At 35.3% G+C, this 21,706-nt stretch overlaps 8 protein-coding genes and 1 non-coding gene across 18 annotated transcripts; 4 read left to right on the forward strand and 5 right to left on the reverse strand.

Annotated features, from left to right (window-relative positions):
- Window positions 1-307: 307 nt before the first annotated feature.
- LOC9325529 (ELMO domain-containing protein A) lies at window positions 308-3,758 on the reverse strand. 10 transcript variants are annotated; one of them, XM_021013027.1, is made up of 11 exons: window positions 2,691-2,979; window positions 2,500-2,542; window positions 2,140-2,220; window positions 1,866-1,983; window positions 1,671-1,739; window positions 1,443-1,558; window positions 1,283-1,337; window positions 1,065-1,188; window positions 880-927; window positions 627-721; window positions 308-537 (listed from the first exon to the last, which is right to left on the reverse strand). In XM_021013027.1, exons 3-11 carry the CDS (start codon window positions 2,208-2,210, stop codon window positions 436-438), a joined length of 798 nt encoding a protein of 265 aa, XP_020868686.1. In that variant the 5' UTR covers window positions 2,211-2,220; window positions 2,500-2,542; window positions 2,691-2,979; the 3' UTR covers window positions 308-435. The 10 variants fall into 10 exon arrangements, with proteins under 10 accessions (XP_020868686.1, XP_020868685.1, XP_020868684.1 ...); XM_021013026.1 differs by having other exon boundaries at window positions 2,321-2,542; XM_021013025.1 differs by lacking the exons at window positions 2,500-2,542; window positions 2,691-2,979 and adding an exon at window positions 3,453-3,758.
- An 89-nt stretch (window positions 3,759-3,847) lies between these two features.
- On the forward strand, window positions 3,848-5,717 carry LOC9328234 (protochlorophyllide reductase C, chloroplastic). The gene is made up of 5 exons (XM_002889419.2): window positions 3,848-4,080; window positions 4,186-4,284; window positions 4,378-4,915; window positions 4,998-5,353; window positions 5,430-5,717. Exons 1-5 carry the CDS (start codon window positions 4,024-4,026, stop codon window positions 5,583-5,585), a joined length of 1,206 nt encoding a protein of 401 aa, XP_002889465.1. The 5' UTR covers window positions 3,848-4,023; the 3' UTR covers window positions 5,586-5,717.
- Window positions 5,718-6,122: 405 nt separating this feature from the next.
- Window positions 6,123-6,195, reverse strand: TRNAF-GAA. Its single transcript has one exon. It is a non-coding gene; the product is annotated as a tRNA-Phe (tRNA).
- Window positions 6,196-6,353: 158 nt separating this feature from the next.
- LOC9325530 (putative ribosomal-protein-alanine acetyltransferase) lies at window positions 6,354-7,743 on the reverse strand. The gene is made up of 2 exons (XM_002892126.2): window positions 7,286-7,743; window positions 6,354-6,693 (listed from the first exon to the last, which is right to left on the reverse strand). The coding sequence occupies exons 1-2, from the start codon at window positions 7,563-7,565 to the stop codon at window positions 6,461-6,463; spliced, it is 513 nt and encodes a 170-aa protein (XP_002892172.2). The 5' UTR covers window positions 7,566-7,743; the 3' UTR covers window positions 6,354-6,460.
- Window positions 7,744-11,441: 3,698 nt separating this feature from the next.
- On the reverse strand, window positions 11,442-13,472 carry LOC9328235 (protein ACCELERATED CELL DEATH 6). Its single transcript, XM_021013910.1, is given in 3 exon segments — window positions 11,442-12,676; window positions 12,678-12,896; window positions 12,898-13,472. Coding segments are annotated over 3 exon segments (993 nt in total). The 5' UTR covers window positions 13,401-13,472; the 3' UTR covers window positions 11,442-12,405.
- A 599-nt stretch (window positions 13,473-14,071) lies between these two features.
- Window positions 14,072-15,307, reverse strand: LOC9328236 (thioredoxin M1, chloroplastic). The gene is made up of 2 exons (XM_021013956.1): window positions 14,915-15,307; window positions 14,072-14,553 (listed from the first exon to the last, which is right to left on the reverse strand). Exons 1-2 carry the CDS (start codon window positions 15,138-15,140, stop codon window positions 14,240-14,242), a joined length of 540 nt encoding a protein of 179 aa, XP_020869615.1. The 5' UTR covers window positions 15,141-15,307; the 3' UTR covers window positions 14,072-14,239.
- A 528-nt stretch (window positions 15,308-15,835) lies between these two features.
- Window positions 15,836-18,204, forward strand: LOC9328237. The gene is made up of 8 exons (XM_021014778.1): window positions 15,836-16,144; window positions 16,453-16,593; window positions 16,685-16,777; window positions 16,856-16,982; window positions 17,091-17,197; window positions 17,327-17,407; window positions 17,508-17,590; window positions 17,690-18,204. The coding sequence occupies exons 1-8, from the start codon at window positions 15,851-15,853 to the stop codon at window positions 17,907-17,909; spliced, it is 1,146 nt and encodes a 381-aa protein (XP_020870437.1). The 5' UTR covers window positions 15,836-15,850; the 3' UTR covers window positions 17,910-18,204.
- Window positions 18,205-18,421: 217 nt separating this feature from the next.
- On the forward strand, window positions 18,422-19,752 carry LOC9325531 (CASP-like protein 1C2). The gene is made up of 3 exons (XM_021014779.1): window positions 18,422-18,781; window positions 18,885-18,987; window positions 19,436-19,752. Exons 1-3 carry the CDS (start codon window positions 18,624-18,626, stop codon window positions 19,667-19,669), a joined length of 495 nt encoding a protein of 164 aa, XP_020870438.1. The 5' UTR covers window positions 18,422-18,623; the 3' UTR covers window positions 19,670-19,752.
- Window positions 19,753-20,268: 516 nt separating this feature from the next.
- LOC9325532 lies at window positions 20,269-21,251 on the forward strand (the record flags this gene model as incomplete). Its single annotated transcript, XM_021013231.1, has 2 exons — window positions 20,269-20,556; window positions 20,661-21,251. Coding segments are annotated over 2 exons (681 nt in total), but the record flags the coding sequence as incomplete, so codon positions are not given.
- Window positions 21,252-21,706: the final 455 nt, after the last annotated feature.

A 21,706-nucleotide genomic window follows, 5' to 3' on the forward strand; every position in this document is an offset into this window, starting at 1 on the left:
GACAATCGAAGTAATTAGTTTGGTCTGAAGATCTTTTATCAGAATAAATGAAAACGTGTACATTAATTTCATAATTTGCATTATGTCATATAAAATCAATCAACCATAAACCACTCTTAAGTATTAAAAGAACCGACAAAATATTTCATAACTCATTATTCGAGACAGACAAGAGAGTTGATTTTTCAAAGTTAAAAAGTTAAAAAGTCAAAAAGTCCACTACCATTTCATAATTTCAACACCATCATCATCAATATTACCAAACAATGATGCATCATATTACAGTACATATGTTCATAATCATTCATTTTCTATTTTAATCTTTTTTTGCTTCATTTCATTGATTATCATTTTCATTTCGTTCATAAATTCAGTTTAATGTACAACATAAAAATCGAAATCAAACTAAGAAAATAACAAAAAAAAAGAAAAATTCTATTGGAACAAGAGATTGTATGCAGGAAGATCTTGAATCCGATGAATATCATCCAAAGAAAGCTCTCTCTCTAGCTGATTCCGAGTCGCCTGTAATACTTCCTGATAAATACACACACACAATTCTTAAGAACTAATTCTCAAAAAAAGATTGAAAAGAGAAAGAAGATAGATTGATTGAGAAGACATACATTGAATTCCATGTAAGAAGCGTGCATTGCAAGCCATTGAGCATCCATCATTGCGAAAGCTATACAGTATAGTACATCGAATGCTTTCTCGTCTTCTGTTCATTATTGGAATATGATTCTTGATCATTTAGCGATCGTAATACTACACTACTAACTTTTAGGAATCAATTTTTATTTAGTTTAGAAGAACATATATATTCCTATTGTTTTGTCCAAAAAAATATATATATATATATATATTCCTATTGTTTACCTTCTAAGAGTTTGAGGAAATTCATTCCTGGAAGACATTTTGGCTTTGCTGCACAGAAACAAAACACAAATTTAAAGCAAATTGAAATCGTATGAGAAATCAATCTCGAAATGATAATATACAAAACATCCTCTTATAATAAGAAATATGACCTGAATAAAATGGTAATAGATTAACAAACTTACGATTATTTTGTAAATCGAGCATTTGGATCAACATGAAGGAAATGTTGATTCCGGCCACCGCAAAAGGGTACTCCCACTTTGCCCGGTCGCCTCTTTGTTTTAACAATAGCCTCCGGAAACAAACCTTCACAATTTTATTTGTATTAACACATTTTGTGGAGCAAAGAAGTTCCCATAAAACAACTATATATATGAACACGTTTTTATGAGTAATTTACCGGATAAGTTCTTGCAGAAAATAGCAAATTCTCTAGAGCGATAAATCCGCAACCCCTACAAACATTAGGTTTAACAAAACATGAGTCAACACTATGTTTTTTTCCTTAAGATGTCTTATACATCTTTTTTGCAATAAGTTTAGTATAGATCTAATCTTACCTGAAATCGGTAGATGGATTGGGACCTTGCCATCCCATTTCTTTCCATTGTTCTGTTACTAAACCCGTGAGATTAACATTCGGAAACGCGACATTCCACAATGCTTTAAGTGATTCCTGCCATTAATCGCGGAAATATATTTCACAGAATTCTTATAGCTAAAACAATATATCTGCATGTTGTTTGCTCACTGTTAAACATCTTAATGATAAAGTAAATTTCACCTACCTGATGATCCGGGCGTGTCTCGTCGAAAGGTACAACCATACGATCTTGTAGCCTTTGAAGTCTTTCCTCCTATGTGTATGAGTGATTACAAATCCAAAAGTATTACAAACTTAAATCCAAAAGTGTTACAAACTATTTCTAATGTCTTAATTATATTTATGATGATATATGAAACTTGTGATTATATATGCTAACCTGAAGAGGAGACAAAGTGTATTCGACTGACTTTTCTTGACGTCTATTGGAGCGTGTGAAGAGCCCTCCTATCCATGATCTTGTTCCAACCATACCCGTAGCTGTAACCACTGGTTCACTAATAAACATTTATATTCATATATGAGATGATAGATCTAAATATATATATCTAATAAACTAATCACATGCATATTTACATGGTGTGTCATTATACCCTATGATATCTAGCAATATATACTCACTAAAACATATATTTAGCCAATTGAGCTATTACGTGAGCGGAACTACTTGACCGCTGCCATCGCGGCTCTTTGTTGCCTTTTTCTCGCCTTTCCCGCGCTTCATCCTCCTCTACCTGCACACGTTTTCAGACATATGTTTGCGTTTAACATTATCAGAACATATGATTTTCAATTAGGAAGATCAGAGAGTTTGCGTGAGCTTTATTCACTTACAAGTTACAACCAAAATGACACTCAATTACGGTACATTGATGATTAAAGAAACGGGTGGAATACACAAGAACAATGTATATGCAAGATTGAAGTGGTGTTGTTGATTACTCTCAATTCGATGATATAATTCAAATTTGATATGAGTTTGGAGAAGAAGAACATGACGAAGAGATCATTACTTGGTGATGAGACGAACAAGAAGGAAAGAATTGCCTACGCTTCCTGAACTTCATGAGATGGACACAAATGTTCAAAGAAAAGAAGATTAACTAAGAGAACAAAGATGTCGAGAGAAAGAAAAAAACTAAGTGAAATGTTGTTGTCACAAAAACCAAAATAAATGCATGGAAAGAAAGAATTTAGGTATTACCCTACATCCAAATTATTTAGTCATCAAAACAGAGATTAGTCTGGGGAAAAATACACAAAAGTTATTGATTTTGCAAAAAAAATGATGAAAGTTGGAATTGGATGGTAAAAATGCTAAGACTTCTCTGTAGAGAATTGGACAGAAAGAAAGAGAAGGAAGATTTATACAGAGATAAGTTGATCACAGATAAGTTTTAGTGTTTTATTTGGTTGCGTACAGGTCAGAGCTTATTAATGTTTAATAATAGAAAACAATTCGTGATTATTTTAACACGTTTTACCTAAACTAGACAGAATTGTGGATTGTTCTATATAAATTTGTAATTTTTTGCCTCCTTAATTTGAGTTAATTGAGAAAATGACAAGAAGATGATAAAATAAAAAAGGGTAAATGAACTTCACCAAAAAAAAAAAGAGAGGGTAAATGAATGATTATATATGATCCCACCAAAAAAAAAAAGAAAAGAATGATTGTATATGTATTAACTCATGTTCTAATTCGATTCTAAAAATTCAAAGATTCATCATCATTTCCATTTTCACTTAGTCAAATTTTTGGTATAATTGGATACAAAAAGGTGTCTCTAGAAGTTGAAACTAACATAATAGCGCAATTAAAGGATGTTTTCTTTTCATTACTTTTTTATGTAAAGTTTGGCAATGCAATTACCTTGAAAAAACATAATTTGCAATCAATGATAATCAAATCAAATTTCACGAACAAATCGATATGATTGGTTAAAAAGATGATGGGGAAAGTTACCTGTTATAGGCATAGGAACAAGACACTGGAGGAGGAGGAGGAGTTGGTCTAGAAACTGGACGACGGAGGAGGAAGAGGAAAGAGAAAGAGAAGAGAAAAAAAAACAAAAGAGAGGCAAAAATGGAAATTTTCATTGGAATTTTGCAACTTTTAGAAATTGCAGAAGATGAAGAGAGCTGTGATCCAAAAGTGTTTTTTTTTTCTTCTTCTCATTTTTTGTTTTGTTCTCTCTCTCCAATTTCTCCATTGACCGTTAAGTTTTGCCGCCTTATTCTCTCTTCCACCAAATTATTCTCGACACATTTGGACGGTCCAGATTCATTACAGTTCACTTATCAACGACGATCAGATCAGTTGAGAGTTAACAATAAAATCAAAGCCCATCTGAAGGCCCAATAAACGAGGGATAGAAGAAGAATCTGAAACTAGTGATCTGATTGGTTAAGGGAAAAAAGCTTTACCCTGGAAGACACGTGTCACTAACCCAATACTACCTTATCTTTTGTCGCTCCTCAAATCGGCGAAACTCGAAGACACTCTGACGCTCTAGCACCTTCAGTTCCGTACAACAATGGCTCTCCAAGCTGCTTATTCTCTTCTTCCTTCAACCATTTCAATCCAAAAAGAGGTATGTTTTCACTGTTACTAATGATGTCATCTGTTTATGATTTATTCCATAAAAATGGAGAAACTTCTCAAGAATTTGTACCTCAATGCCATGGTGATTTTGCAGGGCAAATTCAATGCTTCTCTAAAGGAGACGACTTTAACTGGTTCTTCATTTGCCAACCATCTTAGGGCCGACAAGATCTCCACACTTTTAACCATCAAGGTAAAATCAATCACCCTGTACGATGTGCAATTCTCAAAAAACTTAGAAAGATATCGAAAATGTCCTGAGGTTTTTTACTCTGTTTCGTTTCAGGAACAGAGAAGACAAAAACCGCGATTTTCCACCGGTATTCGTGCACAAACAGTTACAGCCACGCCGCCGGCAAGCGAGGCATCGCCGGAGCAAAAGAAGACTGAGAGAAAAGGCACTGCAGTGATCACCGGAGCTTCGTCAGGTTTAGGTTTAGCTACAGCCAAAGCTTTAGCAGACACAGGGAAATGGCATGTGATCATGGCTTGTAGGAACTTTCTCAAGGCCGAGAAAGCAGCGAGATCTGTAGGAATGTCTAAGGAAGATTACACTGTGATGCATCTTGATCTTGCTTCGCTTGAAAGCGTGAAGCAGTTCGTTGACAATTTCAGGAGAACAGAACAACCGCTCGATGTTCTTGTCTGCAATGCCGCCGTTTACCAACCAACTGCTAAAGAACCATCTTTTACAGCTGAAGGCTTTGAGCTAAGCGTTGGAACCAACCATCTCGGACATTTTCTTCTTTCAAGATTGCTTCTTGATGACCTGAAAAAATCTGATTATCCATCAAAACGTATGATCATCGTAGGATCTATAACAGGTAAATAACAGATAACAAGTCCATTTCCACCAAGATAGTTGCTAGTTTCAAACAATGAATGTTATTTTCTATGTTCTTGCAGGAAACACAAATACTTTGGCTGGAAATGTTCCGCCAAAGGCAAACCTTGGTGACCTAAGAGGCTTAGCATCTGGATTGAATGGGCAAAACAGTTCAATGATAGATGGAGGAGAGTTTGATGGAGCAAAGGCTTACAAAGACAGCAAAGTCTGCAATATGTTGACAATGCAGGAGCTTCACAGACGTTACCACGAGGAAACCGGAGTCACGTTTGCCTCTCTTTACCCTGGTTGCATTGCTACAACAGGGTTGTTCAGAGAACACATACCTTTGTTCCGGCTTCTTTTTCCGCCTTTTCAAAAGTATATCACCAAAGGTTATGTATCTGAAGAGGAAGCTGGGAAAAGACTAGCACAGGTCAGTATGCATTGCAAATCCTTTCTAACAAGTATAACAGATTCTTGATTGATACTGAGGCGGTGGATTTGTGTAGGTTGTGAGTGACCCTAGTCTTGGAAAGTCAGGAGTGTATTGGAGCTGGAACAATAACTCGTCTTCGTTTGAGAATCAGCTCTCTAAAGAAGCAAGTGATGCAGAGAAGGCAAAGAAACTGTGGGAGGTTAGCGAGAAGCTTGTTGGTTTGGCTTGAAATTAAGATTTTTGATATGCAAATTCATATAGATTATTATGTTTCTTGACATGTACCATAACTATCAAGCAGAACAATATATTCGAGTGAAGTCCAATAGAGTGAATAATCGAATTTGAATCTGCAGACACTTACAAATTAGAATGATGATTCGTTAATTGCTCCATCGTTGATGAGTTGGGGACATGAATCGTTACTGTTGAGACACGACTAACCTCCTTAGTAAAATATAACTGAGTAGAGTCCTCCCGATAGGAATCAAGAGAATCTAACATCCTTCTCTCTTCGAAAATTACCCGATGATCGGAATAACAAAGTGGTTAACACCGGCGAGAACGGAGTTGTTGAATTATGTCGTCGATCCTTTTCATAGTGGGCCTTTCTTTAACACGATGTCGTTTTAAATCGAAAATTTTTAAAAGAATGCGGTTTGGTGGTGTCGCGGATCTTTTCAATGGGCCTTTATTTAACACGATGCCGTTTTACCTAATTCTTCAACACGATGTCGTTTTAAATCGATTAAAATTTTTTAAAAAATGCGGTGAGCGTGGATCGAACACGCGACCTTCAGATCTTCAGTCTGACGCTCTCCCAACTGAGCTATCCCCGCTTTTGACATTTAAACATAATATCATTATATAATACGTAAAACCAATTTTAAACACTATCAAAAGCTAATTCTTCGACCATCGATGATAAGATATTTACACAATTTGTAATCTTACACCGTTTCCTAATTCCTAATATCATCAGGGCATCATTTCTATATCATGAAGAAGTTGCTAGACATATATTGATGTAGAGAAGTAATCAATGAGTGTGTACAACAGTACAAGGCATATCATTCAGACATTCACCAGCCAAATCCAATGAATCTAAATGGAGTCATCAAAATCTAGGTACATTCTGTAAGCATCTCTATCGGTAGAGTAGTAGCTTTTCACCAGACAGTCTACTTGGAACCCAAGTTTTTTGTACAGAGTCACGGCAGAAGTTCTCGTGGGGTCGACATGAAGTGAAACCCGTTGCACCTTCCTGCTTCTGCACTTTTCGATAGCCGCTCTCAACAATGCTTCTCCATGACCTTGTCTCCTCCAATTCTCCTTCACTACATAATCCAAAACAACAGAAAAAAAACTACACTTGAGATACATTCCTCCTGATGATTAAGCTCTTAAATTTTCTGATAATAAACATTCCAAACGTGAAGCATGCAAAAACAAAGCTAGAACAACGTAAAATTGTTGTCTTGTAAAAATATCAATTGAAAGCTCCCGAATATACTAGAATAATTAGTCCTCGACTAGATATATATATATATCCAACAGGTTAATTCATCAAACCGTTTAAAAGAGATTTCAGTAGAGTGTGGCAAGCAATTCCATTTCTTAGTTTTCTGATAAGAAACATTCCAAACGAGTTCTTGACTTCTTGTCTATTTTCATTACTCTTAGCATGCAAAAACAAAGCTAAAACAATTGTTGTCTTATAAGAATATCAATTGAAAGCTCCCGAATTTACTAGAATCATTAGTCCTTGATCAGATATATATCCAACAGATTAATTTATGAAACGGTTTAAAAGAGATTTCAGTAGAGTGTTGCAAGTAATTCCATTTCTTCTCAGCAAAATTCATACGAAGCTTGTCAATTTTACCATTGAGTAATTTCATCGAACACTTGGTGGACGTTTGTTTATACCTGCGAGCTTGGTGATGGAAGCGGAAAGTGAAGATGGCCAAGAATACATAACATAGCCCACTGTTTCTCCGTCGGCTTCCACATATAGCAAACCGGCGTTTCTCTTGCGCAGCTCTGCGTCGAAAGTTTGAGCGAGAGATTCGTGTTTAGGGAACGTTTTCTTCTCCAGCTTCACGATATCTTCCACAACTTTGGTCAAATTGGTCGACCCTCTAATCAGTTCTACTACAATTCCCTTTTCCATTGTAGAAAGATTCGATTTTGTGGATGTTTGATTCATTTATTCGCAAGGTGTGCGCGAATAAGGTATCGCATTTGATGAATCGTGTTTAGTGACGGCGGCGACTTTTAGAAATTATTCGAAATTATGAAATGGCCCACAAGTTTAAGTTTTATGACAATTTAGTCCTCAGAAAAAGAAATGAACGAAACCAGCAGTAACCAGAAGAACACAATCTCAGAGACCATAAAAACACTATAAGGTCAGCCCCGGCTCAGATGGTTAGAGCGGAGGTGCGACGACCCGGGGCTTTTTTTTTTATAAAAAAATTTACATATAAAAAAGGCCCAAATATTTTTTAAAAATATTATTAATATGAGAATTATATTTTAAGAAGCCTAATTATTTATAAAAAAATGTATAAAAAGGTCCAAAATTTTTAAAATAACAATTTTTACTATAAAAACTCCGCAAAACTTTTAAAAATTAAGTAAATTTTCTCTTTGTATATAATAATAGGCCAAAAAAAAATTTTTTGCCCTAAGGCTCTCAAATATATTGAGCCGGGGCTGTATAAGGTTACAAGATTTGATCAATCATTGTAAGAAACTTGAAGAAAGTTGTTATTCATACATCCATTGAAGTGCATTTTCTAGAATCAAAGTTTTGTTTACATGGAAGATTAAAAAGATGAACAATCAAGAATCAGAAATAATGCTCTAGACCAAGTATGGATGAACAATACAGAAAACTTTCATATCATTCCAAGTCATCGTCTGTATCATTCCACACAGTGAGCATAAGAAGCCAAAATGGGTAACGCAAGACATACCTGAAAAGGGGTGGACTTGAAGTATAAGGGCAGATAAACGGAACTACCAGCAGGAAAACCATGCCCAAGAAGACGACACCTGATGCAGCCAGCAACAAAGGAAGCCAAATCTGGTTTCCCACCACAACAAACATACCAGCTAGAAATGCGACAGACATAGAAATAAGAGATAATCCAAGAAGCGGCAGTACGAACTTGAAGACATTGAGGATCAACACCAGATCACCAAGTTGTGCCCATATGAGAGCAACAGTTGTGAGAACAGCACTGTAACTAATTTTTTTAATAAAAATAGTGAAATTAACATGATTTTAGTTAAAAGCATTAATTTTTAAATGTTTAAGTGTTAAATTTATTTTAAATTTTAGTGAAATTAAAATAAGGGAGACTCACAAAAATGCCCCTTTTTCAATACCCCTTTTCAAAAATGCCCCTTTTGGATGTCCATTTTTAAAAATACCCCTTTTATGTACAAAATGACTAAATTACCCTTCTTTTAATAAAAGATATTATAAATATATATAAGGAAATATAACAAAATTAGGTCCACAAAATACAAAATATTTTTTGGCGGGAAAAGTGATCCCCCAATTTTTCCCGCCAAAACACTTGTAAAACCTTTAAAATACCTTGTAAAATTTTCCCGTAAAATTTTTTCCCGCCAAAAAATTTTCCCGCCAAAAAATTTTTTTTGCGGGAAAAGTAATTCTGCAATTTTTTTGGCGTTAAATTTTTGGCGGGAAAATTTTTCCCGCCAAAAATTTACAAGGTGTTTTAAAGGTTTTTTACAAGGTATTTATAAGGTTTTACAATGTATTTTAAAAGGTTTTACAACGTATTTACAAGGTATTTATAAGATATTATAAGATTTTACAAGCTTTTTTATAAGGTTTTTACAAGTTATAAGGTTTTACAAGTTTTTTATAAGGTTTTACAAGTTATAAATACCTTATAAAACCTTAAAAGTACCTTGTAAAACCTTTTAAAATACATTGTAAAACCTTACAAAACACTTGTAAATACATTGTAAAAAACCTTTAAAATACCTTGTAAATTTTTCCGCCAAAAAAATTTCGCAAAAAAAATTGCGGAATCACTTTTCCCGCAAAAAAATTTTTTTGGCGGGAAAATTTTTTGGTGGAAAAAATTTTTACGGGAAAATTTTACAAGGTTTTTTAAAGGTTTTTACAAGTGTTTTGGCGGGAAAATTGCGGGATCACTTTTCCCGCCAAAAAATATTTTGTATTTTGTGGACCTAATTTTGTTTCAAATAAGGGTAAAATGGTCATTAAAAATTAAAAGAGGGCAAACTTAAAAATGGACTCTCAAAGGGGGCATTTTTGAAAAGGGGTATTGAAAAAGGGGTATTTTTAACAATTTCTCTTAAAATAATTTAGGTGAAAATCATTATTTATTTTTAAAAACTAGTTTACATGTTAAATTTTAAACACGTCGAAAACATGTTGAACTTCGAATACCAAAGCTTACAGACCAACTAAGGACAAGATGCCTAAGCACGGTAAGTTTTCGACGTGTTTAAAATTTAACACTTAAACTATTTTTTTTTTTAAAAAAAGTGAAATTAACATGGTTTTAGTTTTAAAAATATTATTTTCTTAAATTTTAAATGTTAAATTTGTTTTAAATTTTAGTCAAAATCACTCTTATTTTTTTAAAATGAGTTTAAGTGTTAAATCTAAATTACGTGAAAACATACCGAACTTCAAACATCAAAGGTTAGGATTAACTAAGGACAGGATGCCTACGCGCGGTTAGTTTTTGACGTGTTTAAAATTAACATTTAAACTAATTTTTAAATAACTTTTAGTGAAATTAACATGGTTTTAGTTTAAAAACGTTATTTTCTTAAAGTTTAATTATTAAATTTGTTTTTAAATTTTAGTCAAAATTACAATTATTTTTTTAAAAAAGTTTATGTGAAACTATGCCAAAATTACAATTATTTTTTAAAATTACAATTAAATCTCTATCACGTGAAACTATGCCGAACTTCGAACACCAAAGCTTACGGACCAACTAAGGACAGGATGCCTAGGTGCAGTTTAGATTTCGACGTGTTTAAAATTTAACACTTAAACTAATTTTAAAAAAAACATTTAGTGAAATTAACATGGTTTTAGTTTAAAAATGTTATTTTCTTAATTCTTCCAGTTTAAATGTTAAATTTGTTTTACATTTTAGACAAAGTCACTATTATTTTTTAAAAATGAGTTTAGGTGTTAAATCTATATCACGTGAAACTATGCTGAACTTCGAACACCAAAGCTTACGGACCAACTAAAGGACATGATGCCTAGGTGCGGTTAGTTTTCGACGTGTTTAAAATTTAGAGAAATTGTTAAAAATGCCCCTTTTTCGATACACTTTTTCAAAAATACCCCCTTTGAGAGTCTATTTTTAAGTTTGCCCTCTTTTAATTTTTAATGACCATTTTACCCTTATTTGAAACAAAATTAGGTCCACAAAATACAAAATATTTTTTGGCGGAAAAAGTGATCTCGCAATTTTCCCGCCAAAACACTTGTAACAACCTTTAAAATACCTTGTAAAATTTTCCCGTAAAAATTTTTCCCGCCAAAAAATTTTCCCGCCAAAAATTTTTTTTTGCGGGAAAAATTTACAAGGTATTTTAAAATCTTTTAGTGAAATTAACATGGTTTTAGTTTAAAAACGTTATTTTCTTAAAGTTTAATTATTAAATTTGTTTTAAGTTTTAGTCAAAATCACTATTATTTTTTAAAAAGAAGTTTAAGTGTTAAATTTCTATCCTGTGAAACTATGCCGACTTTCGAACACCAAAAGCTTACGGACCAACTAAGGACAGGATGCCTAGGCGCGGTTAGTTTTCGACGTGTTTAAAATTCAATACTTAAACTAATGTTTAAAAAATTTTAGTGAAATTAACATGTTTTAGTTAAAAGTAATAATTTTTAAATGTTTAAGTGTTAAATTTATTTAAATTTTGGTTAAATTAAAGAATATAAGTGGAAATCATTATTATTATTTTTAAAAATTAGTTAAAGTTTTTAATTTTAGGTTTTGAAAATAGTTTGTTATTTAATATTTTTAGTTAATTAAAATACAGAAATAAAAATCTTATTAAGAGAGAAAAAAGGAAATTAAGAGAGGTACCTTGATGCTCGTGTTATCGACGAAACGCAGAGATCATCCTCAGGCGACGTATTCATGATCTCAGCCATGGAAACACCGTCTCGTATCCATCGCCGTCTTGGTGCTCTCCTTCACTAACCCTCCCTGTCTCTGTAATCTTCTTTATTGCCGCTTTGTTTTTCTTCGTAATCTCATGAGAACGGTGAAATTAGGGTAGAGCCGACCTGGAATCAGAGGATGGGGATCATTCCCGAAACGAGATGTCTTCCTCCGACCAATCCTACGGATGAAATCGTTACATTGATCCTCGGCTCACTTCAATCTCTGAATGGATCATCTCCTTCACGTACGGTCTCGATCCAGAAGATGGTTTCTAGAGACTAGAGGTATTAAAAAAAGAAAAAGATGAAAGATGGTTTCTTTAGTTTTAGTCTCGATGAAAGATGAAAGATCGGACCAACAAAATCGCAGAGCTTTGCTGCGGAAGAATCTAGAGGTATGAAAAAAGAGAAAAAGATGAAAGATGAAGAATTTTGATTTCACAAGGAAGAAGAGTGAGTATTTATAAGCAAACGTTGTTCAATTGAAAAAAGGAAAGTCTCTCTATTGTTTCCTTTTTTCTGACGAGGTTAAGAAAAAGGAGATTTCAATTAGGCTGCAAAATAAGGAGATTTCAATTAGGCTCACAACGGTCATATTTGCGTAAAATTAAATTATTTGAGTTTTAGTGCGTAACGGTCATATTTGTTATTTTTACGTAAAATTATCTAGTGCGTAACAATTTATCATTTCAAGATAAATTAGGTTTCTTATTTGTGAAACAGAGAATGGGCCGTTGAAATCGAGAGGAGCAAAGTCGGGATCATGTGAGCTCTTTGGTTACTTTGTAAAAACACAATTACAAACTCGTGAGATACAAAACTGTTAAAAACAAACTCACTCATAAAAGAACACTAACCATCCATCATCAATGATACAAAACAGAACAGAACAGGGAGGAATGATAAGTAGCATCAAGATTACCAAGAAGGCTGAATCTATGGCTAATACAAGATGGGAAAGCCATGGGAGATCGCTCACCACAAGAGTGATTCCAGCCACAGATGCCATCATCATTGATACAATAGCCGTTAACAGAAGTGGTAAAGCTAGTTGAAAAGCTTTCTTTGTCAGAAGAGCATCACCCAGTTGTGCCCAAATAAGAGCCAGTCATCACAGAAGTGCACATTGCAATGTTGTTGAACAGCAGAAATACCTTAAAATTCAACTCATTGACCAATGCAGCCATGCCTAAATCTGGACCAGAACTCATGTAACCACCGGGTAATGTCAAACCTGCAGCGAAGGTCACAGTTACTACGAGTGTTGCAGTCACCATAAGAGTATTGACACTATCCTTGTATCTTTCTGGACTTTGTATGCGACTCTGTGACATCATGGTAGAAAGCCACCTCTACATGTTTTCCTTTCAACGCAGCATGTAGTGCAGTATCTCCGTTCTTGATTTTAGAATCAATTAACTCATCGTACAAAGAAGACTCTGTAATGGATCGAACAAGAATCTCAACAATATTGAGATTGCCTGCTCTGGCTGCAACATGAAGAGCTGTCTCACCCATCAAATTCTCTTCTTGTAGAAGATTTGGGAATTTAGAGATTATATACTCCACTATATGGATATGGCCCAAAGCAGCAGCAATATGAAGTATTGAATTCCCTTGATTGTCTACGAGTCGTTGAGTGACCTTTACGTAATCTTTTATCCTTTTCAGGAGGGAGACTTTTTCACCTGCTCTTACTGCACACAAAATCCCTGGATTCATAATCTCAGCTTCATCATCATTGTCTTTGGAAATAGTCAACTCATTTGGATTTGATAGGAAACCACTGGGTGATGTGATCCCTGGTTCAGATTTAATGTCACACTTCATAGTCTTGCTCAGTGCTACTTTCACTTTAAATCTCCTGAACAAAAAGAGTAAGTCAGTTTTGATAAGCTTTATCTGCCAAACCCTCTAAACTCTCCAACGTATAAGAATCCTATAACTTCATGAACATTTGATCATCGTAAAGAGCAAGTTTAAAACTGAGAAAACAATAAATTCCGTTAAAAAAGTTAGGAAAAGGGAGAATTACTTGAAGACTTTACAAAGCAGAAGCCTGAGAAACAGATTCGAACAGAGAGAGAATCTGTGCACAGAGTGAGTTACTTCTTAGGTTCTGTAGAGTTATAAATGTGAGAAATATATTCTCTTGATGACATGAAGAGGATTAAGCGACTTGGCGTCGCTTTTATTCTGGTTATAAACAACATCCTTAAGCTTCAAAAGATCAGACTTTAATTTTATCATCACCAAGGCTTTGTAAGTTTGTGTGTAATGCTTTGACCTTGTCTCAGTTATGCAATGTTGTTCAATGTTTTCAATAAGACAATAGAACAACATCCTTAAGGTTTAAGGTTCTAAAGATCAAAGTATTGTAAGTTTGTGAGTGTGAAGGTCTGACCTTATCTCAGTTTTGCAGTTGTATTCAATGTTGTTAGTTAGAGATTATAATTTTATCCCTTATGACCTGGTCTCCTCAAACCGTGGAGATGGGTAAAAATCACATAAAATATTTTCGTAAACTCAATTTCTGAAAATCTGAGACATCATATATTATTATACAAGTCTAGATGAACAGTGATGAGTGGGGGAGTAGATAGGTAAAAGGTTCAGACTTGAGAGATACAGAGAAAAGAGAGACCTTTAACAATGACTACTAGACTTCATTACAAGAATTTGTCGATGCTGGTTGCTAAAATGGATTTAGACACTGCACCGATGATTGTATCCTTCTTCTCACCCTTGACAAAGATCATGATAGTTGGGATGCTTCTAACACCATACTGGCTAGGGGTTGAAGGAGAATCATCAGTGTTAAGTTTGTAGAACTTGAACTTCCCTGCATACTGTTGTGCCAATTCGTTGACAATGGGATCAATCATTTTGCAAGGTCCACACCATGGAGCCCAAAAGTCGACAAACACAGGCTCATCAGCCTTGAGAACCAGAGACTCCCATGTTGAATCGTTGACCACTGGAACTGCATGTTTCAAACAGCAAAAACCAACATCAATGGGTTTAGAATTGTGAATGAAGGGATAACAAAACAATGTTAACATACATAATGCTTCATAAGTCTATGCAGAGAGAGAGAGAGATATCCAAATCCAACAAACAAGCATCTGATTTTCTATAGATACTTAGAGATCTTAGTATGTGCATATGACAGAGGTTCGAATACAAAGAAACTTTTTATAGTTGTCTTCCAAGTTCACTACTTTTCAACAGGGAAGTCATTCATAGACACTAAAAGAGAGCCCCATCAGAGTTAAGCAATACGAATTCACAGAAACAAAGGCATTATCGAGAAATAACAGATTTACAGAGACGAGAGAACATACTCCCTGTAGCAGTTTCCTGGGCTTCGCAGATAACGCCTCGTCGTAATCGGGAAACCCTAGAATTCTTCGAAACCGAAGAGAGAGAAACGCGAGTCCTCAATCCGCAGGATTCAGGTAACACAGAGAACATCTGTCGAGTAGAGAAGGAACCCGTCGGCGAGGAAGCGATTCTCATCTCTGACCGGATTGAAATCGGCGGACGGGAAGTACAAGTGAAAGCAGCCATTGTTGTGTAGAGAGAGATAGAGATAGAGAGAGAGAGAGAAGCAATCAAGATTCGATTCTTCTTGAGTCCCAAACGTAATAATATCCAGAAGAAGAAGATAACAAAAAAAAAATCGAAAATGAGAGATAGAAGAAGAAGACTGATTTTGATCAATCTTTTTTGTTTTTTCTTTACAATATGGTTAGAGGAGAGCTAATATTATTTAATTTATTTATTCTGGTTAAATTCCCTATTATTTATATCTAAATACATAAAAGCTCTAAGCCTATTGGGCCGCAGTTTCACTAAAGCCCATTAAAATTTCTCGTTTTCGAATTTTTTTGTCATTATTCCTAGTTGTGTAATTGGACTTGCTAATTACAAAATACAGTAATAATTTAGGTTTTAGTTATAGTGTCAGAAAGATATAGTCAAAAGAAATTCTTGGTCAAAATTTCATCCAAATCAAATTCTCATTAGGAACCATCTAAACCAATTTATAGCTCAGAAAATTCAACATTTTTGAAAGTAATTATTACTGTTCAAGACGCCCGATCCAAGTACGCTATTTTAAAGTTGTATAAATCTTATTCACCAGGTAGGTATATCGGATACGTTCTCAATCACACTGGCACTGCTATAAGCCTACTGGGCCTTAGTTTCATTTAAGCCCATTATTATTCAATTACTTGTAAAATATAAAATTAATATTGCTCGATACAGCAAGGACGATGCGTTATATCGCCGGAGCATCCGTACTCGATTTCTCTCCGTCTCTACTGTTTCACAGCCGTTATCTCGGAGCAGTTGGCCGGAGACGGCTAATGACTTCCGCTAATTCTCGTTCTCAGCCGAGGGAATTCGACGGTTGTGATGACGGATTCATCTCGGTAGAGGAGTGGCGGAGATGGGGTCCGGTGTCTCCACTTCCAGCTGCGGTCAAACAGATTGTGGAGGATCTGAAGGTTCTGGAGTGTAAATTGGATTCTCCGATAGAGTTTGGTGGTAATGGTGGCAAGTTACAGGTAAATGCCGATGACTATCGTGATGAATGAAACCTCGTTGCTTTGCTTGTTTCCTTTGTTACGTTTATGCTTAGATTGTTTAGTGCTTTCTATTGGATAACTATGAATCTGTTTTTGTAATTTTGTGTTCAAACTAGTAGTAAGCTAAGTTAGAGAGTCGCCGTTCCTGATTTGACCTATGCTTACGAATGTGGTGCTATGTGATGTGCCAGTGGTTTCTTCCTCTCGTTTATATGATTGACTTGATCTTTTGGCTCTTAAATGTTAGTGAGCTTATTGATACTTATACTTCTGTGCAACTATCACAGGGACCGTTTGGTGCATACGAAGATAAGAAGCATAGGGCTACATATGAAGCATTAGATGACCCGGAGAAAAAGTTCCGGTTTTTCTCTGCTCGACAGATTGCTTGTCGGCTGCTCGGAAGCAGGGGTTATTTATGCCAGAAGGTACTTCGTTTACTTACTGTTCTTGAATTGTTGTATTTGCCATGAATAACAACTCAATACCTAAGAGGCGCAACATTTTCTAAATATGCAGTGTTGGCTTGCTATGGAGGATTGCATGTGTTCATATGTCAAGCCATGTGGTTTATGGAAACGTATACGTTTTTGGCTGTATATGCATCCTAGGGTTAGTATTGCACCAACCAGTCTCGGCTTTTCCAATCGTCAGTTCCTATGTATTGATATGCGGTTTAGCTGTTGGCAGGATTTCCTACGCCAGAACAACACAGGGAAGCTATTGTGGCAGATATTTGGCGTCCAATCAGCTACACTCTGCGTCTTTGGATTAGCTGAAGACGAAGAGATCATGTGGAATGAATTCAAGCGGGCAGGTAGTTGATTCTTCTAGTCTTAGTGTAGATGCATTTGTTTAATCTTAAATAGATTTCACTCAATTGATTTTGCTAAAAGATTTGTCTTCTGTACTGATGGATGCTCAGGAAAAAATCAAGTCCGTTGCCTCTATCCCAACCACAACTCGGAATTAACTTTCTCGGTTAAAGACGCTTTTGGTACTACGGCTTCAGAGAATCCTGGATCATCCATGGTAAAAATTGCAATATTTTGACTATACACTCTCTGTTCTTCATTCATTGCTTATTTCAAACAGAAAAATTATTAGATAAGGTTGTGGGAGGATATAGACATCAAACTCTACACTTTCTATATTTCCCAGACAGATGAGGATAAAACTCTGCATTTCATTTTGCTTGATGGCACGTGGAACAATTCTGCTGCAATGCTCAAGCGTTTAAAGGTACAGGCTGATCACACTGTACATGGATTTCATCTTTTTTTTCCTTTCTCTAAAGAACTTGCTTAACGAAAAGATGCTTAAATTATGAACTCATCTGTAGGATCATGCAAAGTCAGTATGGGGAGATGAAGATCTTCCTTGTATATCTCTTGCAACCGGTGCATCAGCAATGCACAAACTCCGGTAAAAATAGTCTCAAACCTCTAAATTACTCGTGTTCCTGGTCCAATCTCTCTCTGCCACAATAGTGTTCTCCTTCCTCATTTGATCTTTGACGTACAGACCACAACCATCATGGGACCGGACCTGCACGGCTGCAGCAGCAATTGGACTCCTATCTGAGCTTAGCCTTCTCCCACAGTTAAGCAGCTACGAGTTAGACAAACAAGCTGATGCAGTTGAGGAAGCTTTGGTCATACTACTGGACTCACTAACAGGACGCCGCTTAAGAATGGGCAGGTCCATAACTCGTAAAGGCAGAAACACCATCAGCATGTGCTAACAACAGAACCAGTTGGGACACAATAGTTTCTCTATTGTCACAACTCACAACAATGTAATGAACAGATCATCAATGAGGATCAACGGGAGCAAAGAGGTAGATTTCTGGCTGAGAATTGATGACATCAGATACAACGATCATGTCAAGTGAGTTCTAAATGGTTGAGGCAAACACATAAATTTTGTAACCTTTTTGAGACAGTTTCTGTAGCCACGCAAGTTTTAAGACTAGAATCTCAAAACGAGCAAAGCTAATCATTAAGACATTAACTACAGACTAAACAACCCAGAGGGTACACCTAAGTGAGGACAACACTTCAAAACAGATTTTTTGTTCATTTTATGATGTCATCAAATTAGGAATTATCCTTTTCCAAAATGAAATTTGAGTTGTATAAGCTTATAATACCGAATTAATCTATAGTAACTTAAAGAATATAAGCTTGAAAAATGTCCATGGTTTCATTACAAATTTAGTTTTCATTATTCTTTGGCTTTTTAAATATCTTTAAACAAAAAATAAATATTGCATGACCGGTGGAGACAGTTGAAGAAAACCCAACCAACCCATCCAACACATCAATAACATATTCATTTTACTTTGGTTTATATTTCGTGATTTAGTTTTCATAATTATCTCTCTCTCCTTTTCCCTTCCATAGTTAAATTCTACAGTTTATAAACTCTCTAGAGATCCAAAAAAAAAACTAAACTGATGGTGAAGTTAACGCAGAGATTGGGTGGGTTGGTGCTGCGATTTGCGGCATTTTGTGCCGCATTAGGAGCGGTTATCGCAATGATCACCAGCCGTGAAAGATCTTCCTTCTTTGTCATCTCCCTAGTAGCTAAGTATAGCGATTTGGCTGCGTTTAAGTAAGTTTTTCATATTTTGCGTGTTTAATTAGGATTTAGACAAGCATATATATATATATGTATTGTAATGATAAGTACTTATGCATTCATGTATGTATGGCAGGTACTTCGTGATCGCAAATGCGATTGTGACTGTTTATAGCTTTCTCGTTCTGTTTCTTCCAAAGGAGAGTTTATTGTGGAAGTTCGTCGTTGTGTTGGACTTGGTAATTAATTATACTTTCAACTTCTTTCTTTTTACCTAATGGTATCAAAATTACATTCTGGAGCGTAACCAATTTAATTTTGGTTCGGTACGCATTGGTTTAACTGAAATAGACATTCCTATCATCATGTAACTCGTAGTTGCTTATAAGTGTTCATGCTATTGAATTCGAATTCAAGGGAGAATCGAGATTCAATCTTATGTTAATTATTAACTCAGTTGGCTGTACTTTATTTTAATTTACTATTAATTAGATAATGGATCTAACTATGTTGACAATTCAAAAACATAATGATAATAACAATTTAGATATAAACATTTTAGGAAAATAAAAAAATTATTTGAATCATGATACTTGTAATTTTCTTAGTTATTGACTTACTGCTTATCTTCGATAAATATGTGTGTTTAATCATTTTGTATTTGTAAATGCTAAATTAATCGTCAAGATGGTGACAATGCTGCTGACGTCAAGCTTATCAGCGGCGGTAGCAGTGGCACAAGTGGGAAAAAGAGGAAACGCAAACGCAGGTTGGTTGCCAATTTGCGGCCAAGTACCAAGATTTTGTGATCAGATAACCGGAGCTTTAATCGCCGGTTTAGTTGCATTGGTTCTCTACGTTTTCTTGCTCATCTTCTCTATCCACCATGTTGTCGATCCTTTTCTTCTTCGAAAATCGTGAATCAAGTAATACAAATTTCAAGGCTAAATATTTATAGAGACATGTGTATTTTTGTAATTTTAATGTTGTTCAGTTTTTTTCTCGCTTTTCTTGATCACTTCAAACGATTATAAATATGCGAGGAAAAAAACGAGTTCTTAAAATATATATTTATTTATAAAACAAATTATTCGATTTGTTTTTAAGTCAGGTTTTGTGATTTATTTGGGAGTGTTAATAATAACAAAATATGTGACACCCATAAAATCAATGGTTGACCAAAAAAAAAATAGTATGATATAGTTATGTCACTATTTGTATTCAAATCCTAAAAAATAGAATTATATGTTTACTAATATGATTTATAATTCTTTCAAAATTCTACTTTATGCGTAATAAAAAAAATTGGAACCTATAAATATATGATGTTTAAATCTTTTAATCGTGGTTTGTAAGATAAAAATGGAAATCAACCATAGTGTAAAATAAGTAATAACCATGTTTTTGGAGGGGTCATAATCGCTATGCCAATAGGGACTAAATCGCTATGTCAATAAAGGACATGCAAAAACGTTTTGTGAGAGGAAATTAGGGTTTTATCCTCTATATAATGGCTACGAATCCAAGCGACGCCGACATGGAAAAAAGCAGCGAGCACGAGACGACGGAATCCACGAGGGGCGTCTAGTGAGTATAACGGTTCGATTCCGAAAAAACGCAAGATCGATGTGGATTCTGTTGATTTAAGCGAAGACGAGGAGGAGAAGGACGAAGAAGAAGACAGCTGCGAAAGCGACCAAGCTTGGGGATTCGATAGCTTCGATGAAACAGATTATGAATCCGAGCAGAGTGATGATGATGAGGAATTTGAATGGAATCGGTATCTGTGCCACGTTTACAACAGCCGGGTATGCTAATTTCCTCTTATCTCTGATTGGAAGATGTGCGCAAACGATTTCATGTTTAGAATCTGTTAGCTAATTAAGAATTAATGGTGGTTGTTGTTGTTTAGGGTTTCAAGGTGGATAGTGAAATCATTCCAGATCGGCCTTTCCAAGGGTTTCGTCCATTCAATTTCAATGGTTCGTTTCTGCCCAACATCTCCGGACGTGAGTACATGGACAATATGGCAAATTTGGCTCTTGATAAGTACAACCAACTCAATCAAACCAATGTGGTGTTTGACCATGTCGTGAGGGTCGTGGTGAAATTGAGCACTGGGGTCAAATCCTACATAACTTTCATGGCTAGGGAGTCTCAGCAAGGTGATCTCGTTGAGTATCAAGCCAAGACTGACTGGAAGGTGTGGCAGAGAAATGCTCATGCCATTCTCTGCAGACCAGCTCCTGAGATGAAACCTATTCCAGAGAGATATTTACCCAAACCTCTGCCCACCCACTCCTAAACAGATAAAAAAGGTGTGATGAATTTTATGGTTTATGATGATCTAATTGCCAATGATATTTGTTTTGTTCTTTCTCTAATTGCAGGTAAGTGATGCCATTGAGCTCGCTGGTTCTGGTTATTAATCATTTTACATGCTCATTCATTCTGTGGTTTTACGAAACTCCAAACATCTAATTAACAAAAAAGTAGAAGAAAATATGAGTACTAGATTAACATAACCAACGTAACAAAACGTATATCACTATGATATTCATCCCAAAAAAACTGACAGCTTGTTTCTAAATCATGATCTACCAAGCCTAACACGGGTAAATAAGCATGAAATTGGAGATATCATCTACGAAGAATAGTTTTCTCTCTTTCGTGTAGCCGTAACCTACGACAATGATAAGCATATGTCGGTCTATGTTCCCCATCTGTCCTTCCACCATGTTCGTGCCACGTACGGTGTAGATACCCGGGTTTTATTTTTTGGTAAAACTTAGTATATAATATATACACATGTGTGTGAAAAGACTTGATGAAATAAATCTTGACAACTAAATTACCTTTTTAAGGCTACAAAATTCGGGAGTGAGGTCAAAAACTATCCCAACAGGAGAGATATCCACCTTTGCTTTAATTATGTCAACTCCAGCATTGAACATATGG

Source organism: Arabidopsis lyrata (genome assembly GCF_000004255.2).
Source record: "Arabidopsis lyrata subsp. lyrata unplaced genomic scaffold ARALYscaffold_1, whole genome shotgun sequence".
NCBI lineage: Eukaryota > Viridiplantae > Streptophyta > Magnoliopsida > Brassicales > Brassicaceae > Arabidopsis > Arabidopsis lyrata.